The sequence below is a fragment of the Pyxicephalus adspersus genome, chromosome 5 (genome assembly GCF_032062135.1).
Source record: "Pyxicephalus adspersus chromosome 5, UCB_Pads_2.0, whole genome shotgun sequence".
Lineage (NCBI taxonomy): Eukaryota > Metazoa > Chordata > Amphibia > Anura > Pyxicephalidae > Pyxicephalus > Pyxicephalus adspersus.
In genome coordinates this window covers 93,699,691-93,721,388 of record NC_092862.1, presented here as the reverse complement: position 1 = coordinate 93,721,388, position 21,698 = coordinate 93,699,691, and the positions used below count along the sequence as shown (strand labels likewise).

General features: G+C 36.9%; 1 protein-coding gene across 3 annotated transcripts in view; it reads right to left on the bottom strand.

Annotated features, from left to right (window-relative positions):
• Positions 1 to 5,969: 5,969 nt before the first annotated feature.
• Positions 5,970 to 21,698, bottom strand: part of COA1 (cytochrome c oxidase assembly factor 1) — a 52,424-nt gene continuing 36,695 nt past the window's right edge. For all 3 annotated transcript variants that reach the window (XM_072412155.1, XM_072412157.1, XM_072412156.1), the window contains 4 exons: positions 12,252 to 12,350; positions 11,110 to 11,261; positions 6,881 to 6,957; positions 5,970 to 6,173 (listed from right to left, as the gene is read on the bottom strand). In XM_072412155.1, the coding sequence (XP_072268256.1) occupies positions 6,062 to 6,173; positions 6,881 to 6,957; positions 11,110 to 11,261; positions 12,252 to 12,345 (435 nt within the window). In that variant the 5' untranslated portion in view covers positions 12,346 to 12,350 and the 3' untranslated portion in view covers positions 5,970 to 6,061. The remainder of the gene's footprint in view (positions 6,174 to 6,880; positions 6,958 to 11,109; positions 11,262 to 12,251; positions 12,351 to 21,698) is intronic.

Here is a 21,698-nt window from a genome sequence, read left to right as displayed (position 1 = left end):
GCCATGCAGGGCCAAGCCATCACACTGCCTCCGCCATGTTTTTTTCTTGCCATGATTCTGGTAAAGGTTGATCTTGGTTTCATCTGTCCAAAGAATTTTTTTCCAGAACTGTGCTGGCTTTTTTAGATATTTTGAGCGAAGTCCAATCTAGCCTTTCTATTCTTGAGGCTTATGAGTGGCTTGCACCTTGCAGTGCACCCTCTGTATTTACTTTCATGCAGTCTTCTCTTTATGCTAGACTTGGATATCGATACACCTACCTCCTGGAGAGTGTTGTTCACTTGGTTGGCTGTTGTGAAGGGGTTTCTCTTCACCATGGAAATAATTCTGCGATCATCCACCACTGTTGTCTTCCGTGGACGTCCTGGTCTTTTGGCTTTGCTGAGTTCACCAGTGCTTTGTTTCTTCTCATGATGTACCAGACTGTAGATTTTGCCACTCCTAATATTGTAGCTATTTCTCGGATTTTTTTTTCTGTTTTTGTAGCTTAAGGATGGCTTGTTTCACCTGCATGGAGAGCTCCTCTGACCGCATGTTGTCTTTTCATAGCAAAATCTTCCACATACAAGCACCCCCCCTCAAATTAACTCCAGGCCTTTTATCTGCTTAATTGATAATGACATAACAAAGGAATTGCCCACACCAGCCCATGAAATAGCCTTTAAGTCATTGTCCAATTACTTTTGAGCCCCTGAAATGAAGTGATTGTGTTAGAAAAAGTCTTTAGTTCCTCACATTTTTATGCAATCTTTTTGTTCAACCCACTGAATTAAAGCTATAAATCTGCAGTTCAACTGCATCGGAGTTTGTATTTGTTTCATTTTAAATACATTTTGGTAATGTACAGAACCAAAATTAGAAAAAAAATTTTCTTTGTTCAAATATTTATGGACCTAACTGTATGTTTCCTTTGTGTAATTAATAGTCACAAGCCCTAGAAATGCCATCTTATTTTCCATAGGGAAAACAATTCCCTAGCTACTAAAGGCTAAACTATTTTCATTGTCAGTGCTTGTGATGAATACCTGTCTGCACATCATCCTACCGTAATAACACATAGCTAAGCTAACAATCCAGCTGCATCAGTCAGGTCGAAACAGGATTTCATTTAATATGGTATTTAAGGACAAAACAGTAATTTTCTTTCATTTCGGGTATCATTGAAGTCTGAACCATTTTATTGCCTTAATCAATGACCTTCTACCCCTGCTAACAATTTGGAGCACCAACTTCATATTCGTTGTCTTTACATAGTCATTCCTATTTCCTGTGCTGTATGGTACATTCAGTTTGTAAAACATTACCCATATCTAAATCATGCAATAATCCTGTCTTGCCTCCAATACCACATACATATACTGAATCACTCTCATATGGAGGGCTGCTCTTTGATACTAATGTGAGGTCTTTTCTTGAATCTGCTGCACCCCCATTGCTGTGAGCTGCAGTTGTGGTTGTTACTAGAAGACTAAAGACCCAAAATCCCTTGCAGTGCAATTAACTCAACCACAATTTTAGCTGCATTTAACCACACAGAAAAACATATGTCAAATGCAGCGGGTAACTCTAAAAACTGCTCCTGGGCACACACAGCAGCTCCCTGGAACAACCAACAACTGACCCTAAGCTAGTTCATTGTACTAACAAAATAAATACAGTCCCACACCTGGATGGGTATACACAGGACATCATCTTCTAGACCTTAAACCCTAAACTCAATTCAGTAACTTGTGCCACCTGTTCTAGACCTAATGAAACCATGGGGAGGGATTATGTTAATTAGACTAAGGTGTTTTTCTAAAGGTGGACGTCCCTCGCCCTAAGGTCAGACCATGAAATGCTCACTTTACAGGCCTCAATTATCATGGTAAATAAAAACATTCATGACAGTACAGTAGTTTGGAATGGCAACCAGAAATCATCTTCTCCCTAAAAAGAACATCGCATTTGCATTTAAAGTTGCATTTGAACAAACCACCAGACTTCTAGAACAATGTCCTCTGGACAGATGCGACCAAAGTAAAAACCCAAACACAGCAAATCAGCAAAAACATCCTTTACCAACTGTCAATTATGGTGGTGGAGGGCTTGGTTTGAAGCCACAGAACCTGAGCAAACCTTGGGCCTGATTTAATAAAGCTCTCCAAGGCTAGAGAGGATACATTTTCATCAGTGAAGCTGGGTGATCCAGCAACCTGAAATGGATTTGATCCAGGATTGAAAACATTTGCTAACAAATAGCAAGCCTTTGAATGCTTTATTAAATCAGGGCCATTGAGTCAACTATGAACTCCTTTGTATACTAAAGTATTCTAGAATCAAATGTGAGGCCATCTCCGTGACAGATAAGGCTTGGCCAAAAGTGGATCATGCAACAGGACAATGATCCCAATAACACCAGCAAATCTACAAAAAAAATCAAGGTGTTACGATAGCCCAGTCACTGTCCATACCTCAACCTCAATAAAATGCTGTGGTGGGACTTTAGGAGAGCTGTACATAAATATCCTTGGCCTAAATTCATATTCAAATTTTGGTATATAAATAATGACATGGTGGAATCTGTTGGTTGTTGCTTTACGTTTAATGTTGATTTTAGAAGATTTAGGACCAGATTATTGTTTTTCCTTTATTTTTTCCTGATAAGTAAAACTTTACAATGACATGGCTGGTCAGGTTGCAAAAAGACAAATCCATCAAGTTCAACCACTAGGGAAATAAATATATCCCGGGTATATAACCCAACAAGACATAGTTGATCCAGACAGAAAAAAAATCCCTGGTACAATTTGCTCCAACAGGGGGAAAAATCCTTCCTGATTCCATGTGGCAATTGCATGTTCCCTGGATCAACAGATTCTGTTATCTTTACTTTAAACCTTTAATACCCAGTTATATTCTGTGCTTCTAGAAAAACATCCAGCTTTTGCTTAAAGTAATCTATAGTAGTTGCTGAAACTACTTACTGAGGGAGCTTATTCCACATTTTCACAGACCTTACAGTGAAGAATCCCTTCCTTATCCGGAGCTTGAACCTTATTTCCCTGCAGACGCAAAGAAAGCCCTCTTGTTCTTTGTAATGATCTCAAAGTGAATAATTGGGAAGAGAGTTCTCTATATGGACCGTTTATATATTTTTACAGGGTGATCATATCCCCCTTATACGTCTCTTCTTAAGGGAGAATAGATTCAGTTCAGCTAATCTCTTCTCATAGCTGAGCTCCTCCATTTTATTCCTTTTATTAGTTTAGTTGCCATTCTCTGCACTCTCTCAAATTCCACAATGCCTTTTTGTGAACTGGAGCCCAAACATCCAGCTTTTCCCTAAAGTGATCTAAAGAACTTGCTGAAACTACTTCCTGAGGGAGCCTATTCCACATTTTCACAGACCTTACAGTGAAGAATCCCTTCCTTATCCAGAGATTAAATTTCTTTTCCTCCAGATGCAAGGAGTGCCCTCTTTGTAACTGACTTAAAGCAAAATGCCCAAAGTGATTTTGCAACTGGGAATAGCACATGTGATTTACACAGTATTGACTATGGTAATTCCAAATCCGAACTCAGAATTTGCCTATCATGCACAGATTTTAAGTTATAGGCGTACTATTGCTGTTCAAATGATCGGTAATTGGGTAATGTATTTTTACATTATACCGGTTGCAGCTACCACTATGCCTGCTGCCGCCTCAGCTGAATCACATCCCCTTGTGGCATGTATATTCCAGCAGCGGCTGGGTATGTCTGGGCAAGTCAATGAGGTGACGTCAGCAATAGGTAAATAAGGCGAGATGGACCAAGGGCTTGTCTCTAGTGGGAAACCATCTTATTGGATAGTACAGCTAGGCCATAGGGAGTCTGTTTTGAGCTAAAGACGAGTAAGCGCAGCTTTGTTAATAAAACGGACAACTTTTGCTACATTTGTGGCAAATATACCCCGTGTAATCAACGCAAGAACCTAACCACAAGGGTGAGATTTGCTTACAAGTACTACTTTGGATGTGAAATTGGAGATCAGGATAAAAGCTGGGCATCTCATATCTGCTGTCAGGTGTGTTACGTTGGTCTAACACAATGGCTGAATGGTGAACACTTTGCCTATGGTTTTGCGTGAGCCAAAAGACCATCACTCGTACTGCTACTTCTGTATAAATAAAATTGCTGGGTTTTCGAAGAAAAATCGTCTATCCTGATTGTGAATCTGCTTTGAAGCCAGTGCCACATGATGCAGAGAATCCAGTGCCAGTCTCTCCTACATCTGTTGTTACTGACAGTGACATGTTGGATGAGGAACAGGAGTCTGATCTTGATGTTAATAAATGTTATGAACCCCAATTTGAGGGTAAGCCACATTTTATAAGCCAATCAGATTTAAATGATCTAGTAAGGGACCTGTCTTTGTCAAAAAAGAATTCTGAACTGTTAGCCTCCAGAATAAAGGAGTGGAATTTGTTACAAAAAGGAATGACAACTTCACACTTTCGTGATCGTCACACAAAGTTCGCAGGATATTACAAGCTGGAAAACGACATTTGCTTCTGTACCGACGTGAGTGGTCTGATGATGGAGTTAGGTTGCGAATATATACCAGAGCAGTGTAGATTTTTCATAGACTCGAGCAAAGCAAGTTTGAAAGCTGTATTGCTGCATAAAGGTAATGAAAAATCTTCTGTTCCCCTTGCTCATGCCGAGGGAATAAAAGAGACATAGGAATCCATTCATAACACAAGTGGAATGTTTGTGGTGACCTGCAGGTGGTGGCACTCCTTCTTGGCCTGCAATTGGCATATACAAAATATAAGTGCTTTCTGTGCCTGTAGAACAGTTGTGATGACAGCAACTATTACATGGTGAAAGAATGGCCACCAAGACCTGAACACACTGTTGGCCAGTACAACATGAAGCATAAATCACTCATTGATCCACAGAAAGTTTTACCTTCCGCCACTTCATAATAAACTTGGACTAATGAAAAACTTTGTTGTTGCAATGGATCGTGGTGGTATTGTTTTTCAGTATCTGAAGGAAAAGTTATAACAAATGCTAAACTAAAAGCAGGCATTTTTGTTGGTCCCCAAATCCAAAATTTGATGTTTGATGCCACATTCAGAGACATACTCAACCCACTTGAACTTTTTGCTTGGGATTCATTTGTGCTAGTTGCACAAAACTTTCTGGGCAACCAGCGAGCTGAACTCGTGAACAACATGCTAACAGCATACCATCAACTTGGCTGCTGATTGTCACTTAAATTTAATTCAGTTGTTGCAACGTAAAACTACATTTTGTAATGTCATGGAATTATGAGGAAAAAGTTAGTTATGTATGGAGATTACATAGTAACTGCGGAAAAAGAGAATGTAGCTAATCACGTCTACACGCGTAATTAACTTAATATTCTGACGTCCCAGGCAGAATCAGATTTGGATTCAGCGCACTTGATTTAGTATAGGACATATGGATTAGACCAAGTAGCAGACAATATTTATTTTTTTGTGATGCAGTGTAATTGAACTTTTTCTTTCTTTGTCAGATTACTGTATAATTCCAATTGAGTACACAGTTAGACATGTATAAGTATAAGAGTACAATTATGCCTTCACCTTCCTTTTGTTCCCCTTTGGTCATCAGTAGACTGATGTTATTTTTCCCAGGCTGCACCTCTCAGCTTTGGTCACCCCAGTGTACCTAAAATAATACTTTGGTTTTACAAAAATTGTACAATTATTGTATATTGCACGAAGCCAGATAGACAGTAATGTAGACTATAGATATCCATACTGTCAATGCAGAAAATTTGGACAATGCTGTAACTATTTTAATTCGATTGTGAGCTTGCTACTTTTTCATTATACCTAAAGATATTTCCACTGGTAAATACACTCAATGGTGACGTTATGCTTAACTTGTTTGTATCTTGAAATATTGAATTTAAAGATTTAAATTTTAAAATAAAAACACTTTGAAAGCAATTTGTAAAAGAAAACCAGTGCATACTTTTATTAACACATAGAGCGAGTATAGTACAGGTTTTTCAAACAACTACTATTTCACATAACATATTTTAGGAGGCATTGGGACTTGTTTCTTCCTGATCTGATTCAGGTATATTAGAGTGGTAAATAGGAATACTTTGCCCATTCTTCAATTCTAAAACCACATCCCGTAGATCCCATCTAAAAATTAAAAACATAAATAAGATGAAGAAATTTCATTGCCACATTTGTGTCCATTTACAGACAGTAAATACATTTGCAATAAAATACATTTTTTTAAATAAACATTCATATGGCCAAACACAAACCCCACCAATCCTAGATTTGTGAATGATTTTTTTGTGGTCTGTGTTCCTGGCTGTCTGAACGAGGAGATACTGTGGGCCATTACAGTTTATTATCCAAAGGTTTGGTCATCTTGCACAAACTTTTAACATGAATAATACTCCCAGCCTGCTTCTAATCCTGACACTTACACAGAAGCGTGATGTCTCACCACTCAAGAGCAGGGAGGATTTGTGACTGGTGTGTGTCTATGTATAGTAATAAAACAGAATGGATTCTTTAGGTTCTGGCAACTTCTTTAACTGTGCCACATGGTACTACCATTCCAAATACAGCATTTGCTGTGATGGTCAAGAGACACATATGTGGTGTAATCCTTAAATCCTGCTACTCTTATGAGAGACGGTTTGCTTTTGCCCTATTTTGTCCCAACATTCACATATATTACAGGTCACACTTAATCTTCTTTGATCAGATTATTATTCTCCAGTCTACTCTTTGTTATCCAGCTCACCTCATTTCTCTGCAAATTTTCAGCTGTATTACAACACAAAACCAGCTACAACAATACAGTACAGGATTTCCTACACATTAACACACACCTTTGATTAACGTGGTCTCGTACCGCTGAACTACACAAGTTGCCAGCTAGTAGGGATCCAGACACTGGTATTTTGACCTGCAAATAAAAGTATTTTTAACAAATGAACATTTTGTAGAGGTTTTAGACTTTACAAGTTCCCATTACATGAATATACTTGGCATTCTCATTGTGGAATTTATGGACATGACTAACAGGTAAATTTGTACATGTTCCGCAGGTGACTCACAAGAGAATTGTGATGCATTGGGATGATCTCATTTATTTTTGAAAGTATTAAGTTTAGCTTTCCTTAGGTCTAAAAGGCTTCTATATACAGTATAGAAACCATATAGTGGGTGGAATATTTCTATATACATTTTTATAGATAATTTTGCACGAGTTCTAAGAATAGAAAGAAACTGTGATTAAAAACCTTAAGAGATACCAACCATACTTCGTGGCAATGTCCTCTTATTGATGCTGTATTTGGACTGTACAACCGGGTCATGGGGAGTTCAATTCCTGTGGAGCCTACCATTGGGGTACTGTTGCCTGGGTTCATGTCCTCGGCTAGGAAAGGTCTCCTACGATTTTTTCTGGCAGCAGCCCGAGCTGTTATATCTCGGTACTGGGAACAAAATAGGTCTCCTACCCTGAGGGAATTGGCAGCAGAATTATCACACATACATTGTATGGAGAAGCTGATGGCACAACTTCATGATTGAAACGCAGCTTTCATGACTACATGGTTAGTGTGGATAGATTTTGTAGACTCAGACGAGTTCCAAATGCTGAATGGTTAGGAATCTGACCTTTTAAGTCTTCAATCGGAGGTACTTGAATAACTGTTTGGGATAAATTTCCCCCCCTACCTTCCTTTGGGACTTTTTGTCTCTTCCCCTCCCCCTCTACACCCCCCTCCTCTCCACTTTCCCCTGTTACATGGTATTTTGGAATGGTTTTGTGCTATGCACAATGACCGTCACTACTTGTTACATTGGAGTAGGGTATTCCTCTCAGTTTACGAAGAGACTTCATCTGGTCTACATATATGTTGTACTGGATATTCTAAATTTTATGTGTAACTGATTCTACTGTTGTTTTATACTCCCATGTTCTGTACTTTGATTTGTATATTTCTAAACTTATTGCATGAAGAAACAAAAGAACACCTGCAGAGAATGTTTGGTCAAGTTAGGATTGGAGGGGGAGCGTGTAAAGAGGTTAAGGGAGGGAAGTTGATTTTTGTTTACATTTGGGGGAGTATTATTATGTTTGTAGTGTGTGCTCTGGGGCAGGGCCATAGAAAGGTGTTAAGTGAGGGGTCATGGTTTGCAGTGTTTGTCTAGGGCTTTGTTTACAGTGTCTTTAACTAGGACTAGAAATGGTAAAAGTGACATTTTGGTGAGTTTGGGATTGGGTAGGGAAGAGTTTTGGTCCCTCTGGATAGGAGGATAATTTCAGAGGTGGAACTTTGAATGTTTTGAGCAAAGAGTGACATAGTGCTACAAATATATATCATATTCAGAAAGCAGCAATATCATTCATTAAATACCAAAGTAATGACCTGTAAAAAAGACTTTAGTGATATGATTTCCATTGGAAAAATAGTGATGTCACTTTTGCAACATAATTGTGAAACTGCATCTTGGGAATTACAAGAAGTAATGTTGACTCGGATATTGCTACCTAATTTGCTTAAATGTTACCTACAAGTAAAAGCACCAACTACAAGTAATTTTAGACCATCAAACAAAAAAAAGAAGTGAGTCTTTCAAGTTAGCAGGACCTATTTAGTCCCATGATTTTTTATTTCAAAGATATTTTGTGTCATAGATATTTTGTTAGATGTAACCTTCAAAATTCAAATGCAGGCAAACAATGAAATAATGTGGTGTGTTATGCTGACCTATACACAGGTGGACACGTTTCAATATAGTAAAAAAAAATAGCTTGGCACATTAGTGCAGAGAGATGGTGCTTAGAGTTCCTGCACTTTTTTTGATACTTAAAGGTCCAAAAGAAAAAACAGGTAGTCCCCGGGTTAAGGACATCCGGCATACAGACAACTCCTAGATACGCCTGTTCCGACTGGCATACAAACTCAACTTAAGAAGAAACCTACAGTCCCTATATAGTTTGAAAACCATAAAGATTATAACAAAAGATGTTAAAAGGAGATACATTGTGCAAAACTTCAAAATAAAAGACAGATTGCAAAGGAAAGTAAGGCAAACTCCCCCAATTTTTAAAAATATATTAATAGCAAAAAGATCAGACCAGGGCACGTAGGCCCCTTAAACGATGTAACTGGGGATAAAAAAAAAAGGCAGATTTAATAAACACTTTTTTTACCTCTGTGTACACAAAGGAAAATAGCAGAGCGCAAGTCCAAATTCATAATAGCAATGTCACTGCCTTAAATTAGTCAAAAAGGCTCAAATTTGATATGATTGTGAAACAGATGGGCAAAATTAAGGTTGACAAAGCACCAGGACCCGGTGGATTACACCTCATGTCCTCAAAGAGCTGAGCTCCAGTATTTCAAAGCCATTATTTCTATTTTTAAAGACTCTTTAGTCACTGGCATGGTACCGATGGTTTGACGTAAGGCCAACGTGGTTCCTATCTTCAAAAAGGGAGCAAAGTCATTACCAGGTAAGTTGGAAAGGTCCTAGAGAGTTTGATAAAGAACCACATAGAGGAGTTTCTGTTAGAAAAAAATATTATAATTGATAGCATGTCTTCAAGAAAGACCAAAGTTGTCAAACAAATTTACTCTCTTTTTATGAGGAAGTAAGTAAACAGGCAGATAGTGGAGTAGCAGTTATTGTAGCGTACTTAGACTTTGCTAAAGCATTTGACACTGTACCCCACAGATGGTTATTATGCAAGTTAGGGTCAATATGTATAGAACTTAAAGACTTGGCTTAAAGACCGCATCCAGAGAGTAGTAATTATTGATTCATACTCTGAAAGGCCTAAGGTTATTAGTAGTGTACCCTAGGGTTCAGTGTTGGGACCTTTACTGTTTAAAAATCTTTGTAAATGATATAGAATTTGGGATTAAAAGTATCATTTCTGTGTTTGCAGATGACACCAAACTATGTAATGGAATTAAGTCCATACAGGACGTCTATAATCTACAAGCAGACCTGGATGTACTGTTTGATTGGGCAGCCAAGTGGCAAATGACATTTAATATAGATAAATGTAAAGTTATGCACTTGGGGGGCAACAACATGCATGCTTTATACTGTCTAGGGGGAATATATTTGCGGGACTCAGAAATGGAAAGGGATCTGGGGGTTCAGGTAGATCATAGACTTAATAACAGCATGCAATGCCAAGCTGCAATATCTAAAGCTAGTAAAGTACTTTCTTCTATCAAAAGAGGAATAGACTGCAGAGATGGAGACATAATCCCGTCCTGTACAAAGCATTGGTCAGACCACATCTGGAATATGCAGTCCAGTTTTGGGCACCAGTTCACAAAAGGACATTGTGGAATGGGAGAGAGGCAATTAAACTAATAAAAGGAATGGAGGAGCTCAGCTATGAGGAAAGATTAGCTGAACTGAATCTATTCTCCCTTGAGAAGAGACGTATAAGGGGGGATATGATAACCTTGTATAAATATATAAATGGTCCATATAGAGAACTCTCTTCCCAATTTTTCACTTTGATATCATTACAAAGAACAAGAGGGCACTCTTTGCGTCTGGAAGAAAAGAAGTTTAAGCTGCGGATAAGGAAGGCATTCTTCACTGTAAGGTCTGTGAAAATGTGGAATCGGCTGCCTCAGGAAGTAGTTTCAGCAACTACTATAGATTACTTTAAGCAAAAGCTGCATGCTTTTCTATAAGAACAGCTTATAACTGGGTATTAAAGGTTTAAAGTAAAGATAACAAAGACTGTTGATCCAGGGAACATCCGACTGGAATCAGGAAGGAATTTTTTTTTCCCTGTTGAAGCAAATTGTACCAGGGTTTTTTCTTTGCCTTCCTCTGAAACAAATATGTCTTATAGGGTTTTATATCTGGGATATGTTTATTTCCCTAGTGGTAGAACTTGATGGACTTGTGTCTTTTTTCAACCTAACCTACCTACCATGTAACTATCTCCTATGTAACCCGGGGACTACCTATAGTGGGATTCTAAATTAGTGTTAGTAAGTGCTACTCTGGCTGCGATAAATTGGCATTTTAGTTTTGCAAATAGCATTTATTACTACTATATAGAACCAACCTTGGCTGATGATTTGTCAACATGGTTGGATTTGTCTGCCAGGTTGAGAAAGTGCACTTTAAGAGGTGGTGCCCCGATAGTCTCTAGAGCACTGGACTGAGACTCCAGCATCTCAATAGCCTTTGTGTAATATTCTTTCTTGGAAAAGCTCTCTGGAATAATAAAAAACAGTAATGAATTAAAAAATATACATATATGAAGTTTGTTATAATTTATTGTACATCAGCTAAGAATAATTTAAAACAGGTTATTATTACAGCTTTCCTTCTCGCTAGTAATCTACTACTAGGCTGTCAACACAAACCTAAGAGGTTCTTTGCTCCTTCTCCTCCTGCAGAGGTACGTGGGACTGCTACAAAATATCCCTGGATTGGCTGGCTCTGCCTAAATATCCCCTTCCTACTGCGCCTATGTTATTCACTGCCATAACTGTGCTCTACTAATGGTAGCAGAGCAAAGCCATGAGCTGCTGTTAGGGCACGCTGTAAAGGTACAAAATATTGTTCTTTTCCACTGCAAGGGTTATTCCCTAATATAACAATAGTGGTGAAATGTATTTTGTTCTTCAAACCCCCGCTTTCCCCTGCAAACGTCAGCTCTCTCTTCCACTGCATTGGGTTTTCCATGCAGACCCTTTTTTAACCTTGCAGCCCAACAGGTCTAAACACTGACTTCATCCCCTTCAGATAAACTCTATGAGCCTTACACTGTATTGGCTGATGTCAAGGCCCAGTCCACAAACCAAGGTCTATTGCCTAGAGTTTAGCTTTAAGAAAGTATCTGACAGTTACTTTTTAATGAAATCATCTTGGCATGAATGCAAAAGTTCGATTAAGCTATGGACACACACTAAATGATTGTTGTCCAAGACAATTCTGAAAGAGGTCCAATGACATAATTTATCGATCCAATAGGTAGGTCACTAAATGACCGGAGAACTGCTGTAATTTCCTGGTGGGGCACAATGAGTTTCCTCTCGCGTCTTTAAAGAACTGAGATATGATGTGTACAGTGCTAATTTGTTCTAATGTCACTGAAAATTCTCACAGAAGTTTGTTTTCATCTACAGATATTTGACATTTGTACTGGCCCTGTGTGAGAAAGAACAACAATGTATATTCTCCAAATTTCTATAAACTTACTCTGTATCATATAATACATTGCGGCACATCCTGATGAGGACAACACACCAAAAAAAACAGCCAATTGTGTTAGCTGTTGCATAGATGCAGGCATCCTTCCTGTAAAAACAGAAACACAGCTGTTTACTCCTCCTTTCCCAGGTATTTACAAGGTGTTTTGTATAGAAGATACACTCCCAAACCATTTGCTGTTTTTTCTGTATATAATATGTTATTTTACCACAAATCACTGGAATGAATACTTAAACCACCAATGAAAAGTCATACCAAGGTGACTATTTCACTACCTATTCAAAGCAGGATAACACCCATGAGTAGGCAGAGAAAGAGTTCTGTTCTTTGTACTGGGTTCTAGACGTATGTCAGCAAAATGCATTTCCTTTCTTTTTCCATAATACTGTTATACTAAAAAAACAAAAAAAACAAAATGTATGTTAAGTTCAGAGAAAAAAAAACAAGCAGAAAAAAAAGCAAACAAACATATTCCACTTGCTTTTATGTTACTTTTAATGTCTAAAATGAAGTTTTTGTTGTGACTAGGATAGTGTCTTTCCACCGGGCTTCCTCCAAAGGGGTTCGCACATACTGCTTGTTTATATGCACATGTTTCTATATACATGAAATTTTTGTGAGAAATAACTTCATGATGCCCTGAAAGTCCTTATAATTATGTGAAAGTTTTCTGATAAAAAGATTTTGGATGTGGCACCAAAATATATATTTCTTTCCCTCTATAGAAAAATAGAACTTCATCTCCTTTTCCACAAAATTACAACTAATTTCGCCCCATACCCTTTATCATTCTTGTTTTCAAAATTTTTTTATTTTCTGATGCAAATATAATACAATGAACAGTCAACAAAAATAAGACCAAAAAGGAGAATTACATTCAACAAAAGTACTATAAGAAACATATTACAATTATACACAGATAAAGGTCATGTATAAACAAGCAATCATCAAACATATCCAGACAATACCAGTGATTAGGACCTCATTAGAAGGGTATCAGCTAAAGGGAAAACCAAAAACCTTGTCCGTTCGCTAGCACTATACATTACTCTATCCATCATGGGATTATGCACCCCAAAAAAACAAGGAAAGAAGGGTAAAAGAAAAACGAACAAGGAATAAGAGAAAAAGAAAGAAGATAAAAACAATAGGTAGAAAGGCTTGCGAGGGGACAACAGACAGACAGTGGCAACACAATGCTCCTAAAAACCCTTTATTGTTTCTAAAGGTCACCAATACTTTTAAGAAAACTTGTCACAAAGGCAATAGGAACGATGACATTGCCCACCTTTAAAAATGCTAGTTCCCTTGCATTCTCTGGCTTCAATATCTCTCGAGGGAATGATATGGAGCATGTATTCAGATAACAACTTCAGATTTCTACACACTTTTCTTGGACTTGACTAAGGGTAAATCTAGTAGAATGCCATAAAAGCCTAGCAACCAGTACATTAAGGAAAAAAAAAAAAAAGCTAGCATTGGTAGTTCCTGCATCTAATTTTGCAAAACTTTTGAAAGTTCAATTAAAGCCATCACTGAGCAAGGCAAATCCTCAAGTCAGTCATGCTAAATATGAAAATTACAAATTGTATCTTTGGAAGTAAATGTTTTAAATTTCAAACATCATTGTGTATCTGTGCCTGCCTGCACACATTTGGCTACAGGACCTCTTAGTATCCAACAAACTAACTGAGGTCTTACCATTACTCACTACTTCCTGTCATCATGAAGATATTTGGTTTCTACTGTAATGCAGGGATGTTGGAAAATGTAGTCCAGCATCTATTGTGGTTCCTTTTTTTAGTGTCATACATGACTGACCCTCTCTGAATTCAAAGATGAAAGGACATTGGATGTAGTACAGTGTGCAAGCACATTTGTGCCATAAAACAGGTATTCTGTTCACCACTTTGCTTATATACACTGTTTGTATTTACTTAACCTGATGGAACACTAAGACACTTTGAAGGGAAAAGGCAAAAAAGTAAAACTGCGTCAGGTAATTGTGTACATAGATGTAGCAACTTCCCAAGCTCTGCTGTCATATGTGAATGTCAGCCATTCTTACAGACAAACCTACAAGTTACAGCTAGTGTCAAATCTTGCCATTATGCCTAACCATAGATTCTTTTTGGGCAACCTCACTGGCAAAAAAGAAACATACATATGGCAAGGAAGAGGGGAGCAAGCCTCAGCACTGTCAGGTAATGGCAAAGCATTGCCTTCTGAAAAGGTCCAGTATTCAGCCATGACAGGAGGGTTTGTTTCCCAAGCCTTTAAATGACCTTGAGCTGACAGCCTGGCTATTTTTTACTTCACACGGTCATATATTTACATAGTTGGGACACTCACTATCTGCACGACAGAATGCACAGGTGGTGAAAATTGCAGAAAATGTCATAATGGAAAAGGGTCTATGTAAACTAGGGTGATCATAACACTATGATCGTCTCCATTATCACTACTGCGGTTTGGTTATTCTTCACAACAGAGAGCTCATGAGGTATTTACATGATGGGTAACAGTGCTCTAGGGTTTATCATGTAGATCTTGGAATCACCAATGTCCTTTTGGCTTTTAAAACTACATGACACACCACCACTCAATGTTCCTCTGGATCCACCCTATAAAACCTACTTACAACATATATACAAGTGTACATTACACTGATTTTATCCGCTTCATCAATAAAACTTCATCTCATTTACTAAGCTTTATTAAAGAATATAGGCTGTTTACTTAGCAACAACATGTGTTCCTTTAAACAATCAACCCCAGTATTAATAAAACATACTGAACACTATTATAATAAAATCATGACATTCAGCAGGGGGGATTATATAAATGCTGGTACCAAAGGAAGAATTGTTCACATAGCCAATCATTCAAATTGTGGTTGTGTTTGCCTCTTACCAAACAATGGTCAAATGTGTCACAAAACTTCAATGTAAGAAAATCTTAGAACATAAAAACACAAAAAAATTGTTGGTTATATATGATGGCTACATCTCTTCTGGAATGATTATTGGCACTCTCTCCCTGGCAAACACTCTAACTGGCAGATCATTAAAGATTGTCTTCTGGAAGTATTTGCAGGATTTTCTCTCTAGCACATTTGATTTGCTGAATCCGTAAACCACTTGATGAGATTAACAAAATCTTTGCTAATTTACATGGCTTCATTAGAACATGGCACTAACAGTCAATGACAAGGACTTGACCTTTTAAGAAATCCTTCATATATTAGCTTCATATAAAAAGAGAGAATAGTACAATCCCTTGTTTTATATGTATACTGTGTGAACAATTGCTAAGGTTATATTATACTATATGCTAGTGTCTTCAGATAACTTTACTTAAATCCTAATATTACACACCAGTAAATATTTCATCTAAAGCTCACAGAGGGGAGCCTTGAACTGGCACAAAAAGAGAAGAAGCAGATGGGAACATAGAGAGCACATCATATATTGTATGCAGCTTTGACACTGTCATCCAAGCACTACCATTGAATGTGGCTAGCACCATCCAGAATGTGTTGAATGACAAGAAAAGCAATGTCTTAATATTAAGGTATACCAGTCCAAACAGAACATGTGTAATAGATAAATGCATGATGCACAAAATTAAACATTTTTATGTAGGAAGAAGCTGCTGAAACTGCTGGAAACTTTTTTTAAAGTATATGAAAAATCAATTTTTTTTAGCATGTTTGGCATCATGCCATTGTAATTTGCCTTCCTCTGGACCAGTGGTCGCCAACCTTTTCGGACCGGCGGACCACTAAATTTACTGCTTTGCAAAAAGCTTTGGTCTTTTACAAACACAATGTTTTTTAAGTAAAGGTCTATTTAAAGAAAACAGTATACAATGAGACATGATGACAAACATACTGAAAATAGATTAAGGTTTACACACTTTTATTAAAGTGTCTGATAATTTTGGATTACTGTAAGTAAAGTCCAACTCCAGCAAAAAGTTTTTTTTAGAATTATATAGAAGAAATTGTAGAGAAGAGATTTTTTTATTTTTGTATTATAGAGATTTCCCATTACTTCCTCTCCTGATATAAAGAGAGGGACAAAGCAACAAAAACTTCACAAAGGCTCCAACTCTACCCTGAGATTTGGGCTGACAATATACAAAATAACATTTCAGAAACCAACCCATAAACTGCCATTTGTAAACTGCAACTGTTCTAAAGTAAGAGGGTCCACCCAAGTTACTGTAAGTTGAATTAAGTTTAATTTGCTACAGCAAAGGTTTATACAACTCTTCACATGTGGGGTGGTATATATCCTTAAGTTTTCCAAAGTGGGGAGAATGCAATTGTACTGTAAGGGTAAGTTACCCTTACCTTTATGTTATCCATCACAAGCTGTGACACTTTCAATCTTAACTTTAAGCTACCAGCAACCTGCGCTCTGCTCTACCGTGTGTAATGTAGCCTCCAGACTAGGAGACTAAAGGGATTTCCACCATACTCCAGAGCGCAAAGAATAGTAGCATAATTTATACTAGGGCAAGCCAAGTTTTTAAAGACTCTCCTTGGTGATGGACATTATGCATTACATATCTAGGCTCTTCAGAGCTTAGGTATTAACCTTCTCCAAGTGTTCCTCTGAAACTTTCCCTCTCTCTGATGTTTCACCAAGCAGCATTTCAGCAGTCTGGTGGTTGTGAGAAAGTTTTTAATACAGATGCTTAGCTATACCAGGCTTTTTGTGAGAGAATAGGAATCCAGTAAGGAGGCATAGACCCTGTATGAGTGCAGTGCTTCATTTTCATTCATATACATTTGAGTGTATGTGGTAATATATGCTTTTTAAAAGTATCCTTTATGATCACGGAAGAACAGAGGAAGTAGGAGAGATAAACCTAACAATCAAACAATGTATTAGTTCACAGCAAACACTTAGAGAAGGAATTTCATGATTCATCCTTACGTACAGCACATTGGCATTTGCAGTATTTTACAGGTAGATGGGAACTCTTTGGTATGGATTGCATTAAAGTGGCCTTACACAGACAAAGCCAGGTGATGTCACCAAACAGGTAGAATGAGATAAACATCATTTCACCCAAAAGCAACCAGATACAAGGCATGATGAAAAATGTCACCAGTTACACTGAATAGTAAAGTTTCCTAAAATCTGAACCAGCAACCTGAATCTGCATGGTAAAATAATAATTACTAACCAGGCTTTACCTAATTTCATATAATAAAATGAAGGAGGCTTCACTATTGGTACCTGCTACCATTAATCGTTATGTTTTTTTTATATCTTTTACAATTTTCTTCTTAAACTTTTCCTCTTTGATGGGCCTGGATCACCCAGCTTCACTGATGAAAGTGTATCCTTTCCAGCCTTGGGAGCTTTAATAAATCAGAGCCAATGTCTTCCTCCCCCTCCCACATACACACAAATGAAGCAAAAAAGATAAATAGCTTTTGATAGCAGTACAACCAGTTGAAGAACAACTTAAAATGATTGAGAATTACAATGCCATGTGAACAAAATAACATACGTAAGTACTACATATGTATTGGAAAATAATGAGGAATGGACAACAAATTGCATTCATCTAGCTAAAGGTCAGCAGAAACAAGATTTCAGTCCAGCAGTTCTCTGTGTATCTTTTGTTAAGTTTGACAATAAAATAATTTTTTTTCATTACCAAAGATGTATTCTATTTTTATACATATAATCAAGAGAATATTAAAAAAAAATAATTCCTCCTTGTTTTCAAGGTAATTCACTACCAATGCTGCTCTCTTTGTATGCACAGTATATTTTGGGGGAAAAAATCAATAAATGGTTGCAACTGATTAATCATTACTCAGTTACTGTATGTTTTTTCTTTTATATTTTAAGAACAGTGACGTGAATAGACTTCTTTATGTGATTAAGTAAACAGACACATTCAGTTGTGTGCACGTCAATCATCCACAACTAGGTATTTCAAGATAAAGTACAGTGAAAGAGAACATAGAGATAACAAGAGACCCACCCTTCAGGTTTCATAAGTTGGTAAAACTTACAAAGGAGAAAAAATATAATATATTTCAATAAGTCTTTATTTCTATAATCTTTTTCTTTCTTTATTTGGAAATTTAAAGCGTACTTAAACTGAGAAAACCAAAAAACACCAGGATTACTATTCACTAGACATGCAATGTTGGAGTAATGTAACTCCTGCACATGCAGATGCTGTGCATACCTGCTGATTATGGCTGATGATGGCAGAAGCTCACCACTTACCAACAAGTTTAGTTCTGCTTTAAGTAATAATTACAAAGTGGGTATATAATACAAAATCCCGAAACTAAAAGTAACATAGTAAGATCAATTGTGCAGAAAATAACTGAGCGGAGAAGAGGAAAAGGGAGGAAGGCAAGGTGAGATAGAAGTGTCACTCATTTAAATAAAACAGGTAAGTCAGAGTCAATTACAGTACATTTCGGATGTTTTAGCAAGGTTAACCATTCAAAAGAAAACTTTTGGGACTTAGATAGTTGTTGTCTTAGATAGTGAACATATTCTCATATGAACACTGAGAATTGGGAATCTTGAACTTTTATAATTTTCTCAGAATATTCAGGTTTTCTGTTAATATTAAATTATTACTGATGTAATAGGTAAAGACTTTATTTTTAAATGTAACTATCTCGGAAGCAGACAATTCTGGTACAATAGATCACCACATAACCTCCAGCAAACAGGCAAGTTTTCTAGAGCGTTTAAAAGTAGTAGCATCTGTATATTAATTTTTGTAGAAGTTCCCAATGGTTAGAAGATCAGCAAGCTTTTTGAGTATAGTAATGGCTGTTTTCAATCCTGAGTAGAATGGAATTTAACTTGTTTTCCCACTTGTACATAGACAGAGATCTAGTGAAATTTTTACTATCATTCAGTATCTTGTAAAATTGTGATATTCTGAATTTCTGATGGCCAAAAGTATTCAGCCACTGAAGCCAAATTTCAATAGGGCTTTCTCCAGATAACCCCAAAGAACTCTATCAAATGCCTTCTCTGTATTTCATGAGAGAAACAGAGAAGGTATTTTAAGGAAGGAAGCATAGTGTAACAGATTATTAATTCTTCTGGTGCCATCTGACACCAGCCTCTCTTTAATAAATCCAACTTGGTCGGAGGTAACCAAAGAATGGAGGATAAATAGTAGTCATTCGGTGAGATCTTTGTTCAATAACGAAATGGGTCTATAGTTCTGGGGGAAGGGTGGGGTCTTTACCTAGTTAGGGGACAGTGACAACAATAGTTTGTAGCATGTCTCTGGAAAAAGAAGCATAGGATGCTGCAAGGGTATACATTTCTTTTAGATATAGGGTAAGAATGGTTTTAAATTGGCAATGGTATTTGTTAGAAAAATCATTGTCCCCTGGAGATTTGTGTATGTAGAAGAATCAATCACCTTTCCATTTGTAGTAGAGATTGCAGTAGTAGAGAAGTCAATTAAGAGAGAGTAGTTGGTTTGGATAATATTATCTAAAAATATCAGGATCTTCTCCTGGGTAGGCTGAGATGTGGCAGGATCACTTTTTTAGGTAATAAAATGCTCTATAAAAGCATTAAAAAATATTAACAATGGCAAGGGGTTATAAATATATATGTATAAAAATGCAGAAACAAACATAAAAGGTCCATATTTTTAATGCTACCCAACATTGGAGAAGACTATCACAGGAGAACCTAAATGATTTTGAAAACCTGAAATAGATCTGGTCCAGGGTTGAAAATATTAACCAACTAAAAGCAAATTATTTTTAAGGAATCTTTTCCAGGAAATCTCTTGGAGAGCTTTAATAAATTAGGCCAAAAGTCTCTTTGGAACCAAATAAACATTTTTTAAAGCTGTAAACCCCAGTACCTCTCTACTTGTGTTAAATATTTCACTTTTTTACCGATTCAATACAATACAATAACCCATTGTATGAGGTCACATGTCACCAGATTAAAAATAGACAGCTTAGGAACAGTATACTCTATTAACAGTACATACAAAAGACAAGCAGTAAACTCCAGTATCTCCATATCTGTACCAAATACCTTTTCCTTTACCCGTTCCTTCAGTAACCCCATACATGGGGGAACATGTTGCTTTCCTCTTGTAAATGGACAGCTCATGAATAGTGCTTACTGTTAATAGTAAATACACTAAATATTGGTCAACATGGACAACAACAAAATTTTGCTTCACTCTGGCATTCAAATAATACTCAACTGGTACAAAAGCAATCTGGCAGACAAAAAAAAATGTTTTAAGCACAACAACCAAAATTGTATTTTTACTTTTGGATAAAAAGGTGCCAGCAGTGAAATATTTTTATTTTGTTCTAAAACTCCATTCATTCACAAACTGAAAAATACATTATGTCACCAAATTTTTATACAAACAAACATATCCCTGTTTCTATGGTTTACATATATTCATCATACTTGGCTTTTACTTAAATCTGTTTTTCTACTTAAGCACAAAAACTTCCAATGTAATTATTGATTTGCATGCACAACATGGCTATAGATGACAATAGCAAATTTATTCCCAACTATTAGTCATGTTTAATTAGTCTGAGAAAGTAATTTTGCAACAGGGCAGGGCAGACCTATTTGTACAAGTTTATCAACAAGAACAAAACTGTCTCATCTTTCAGGATTATTTGCATGTCTTGCTTTGTTTTTAACCTATCCAGTGGGTAATAAGGTTATCATGACACAGCCATATACAGTCATTAAGGTGTAGTCTATACTAATGAATCCTGTTTCGTCAGTTACTAATTGGAGAGAGCAACGGGAAGTTCATATGTCACACTGCGATCATTTCTAGGGATCTATTTATTTTAACATAGTAGCCAATGCTGTTACTTTTTGAAAGTAATACTTCCAGACTTCCACTACTGTTTTGGGGTCATACTGGACTTATTTAAAGTTTGGAATTTTATTGCTGCACAGGGGTCACCAACCTATAGTCTCAAACTTCAATTTTCCATTGCAGGGTTCAACCAGAAAGGGTTGTCCTAAGCAAAGTTTATTTCTTTAAGTATGCACACATTTCAAGTAATTAAAAAATATTTACATTTCTTCCAGTGTCTATCGTCATCAGTGCAATTAGCACCCTTGCTAAATGAGTGCTACAATAAAGCTATTTTAAGATGGTAAAGTTTCAGAACATCCCAGTCAGTCTCTGTGAGATTAAAAACTGGTGATTTAGAATAATAAGTGAGCCAATCGCCTTCCTTATCCTCCCTTTCAGTATTTAATCTAAAATACATGGACATCATGGGAGAACAATATTTGTGCCACAATATGAACGTGGTCCTTTTAATTGCCCTCATGTTCTTTAATGAGAGCAGTCATCGGCCTAAGTGACTCCCAATAAACAGCTGCTAATGCTATGAAAATTCTCCTACCAAAT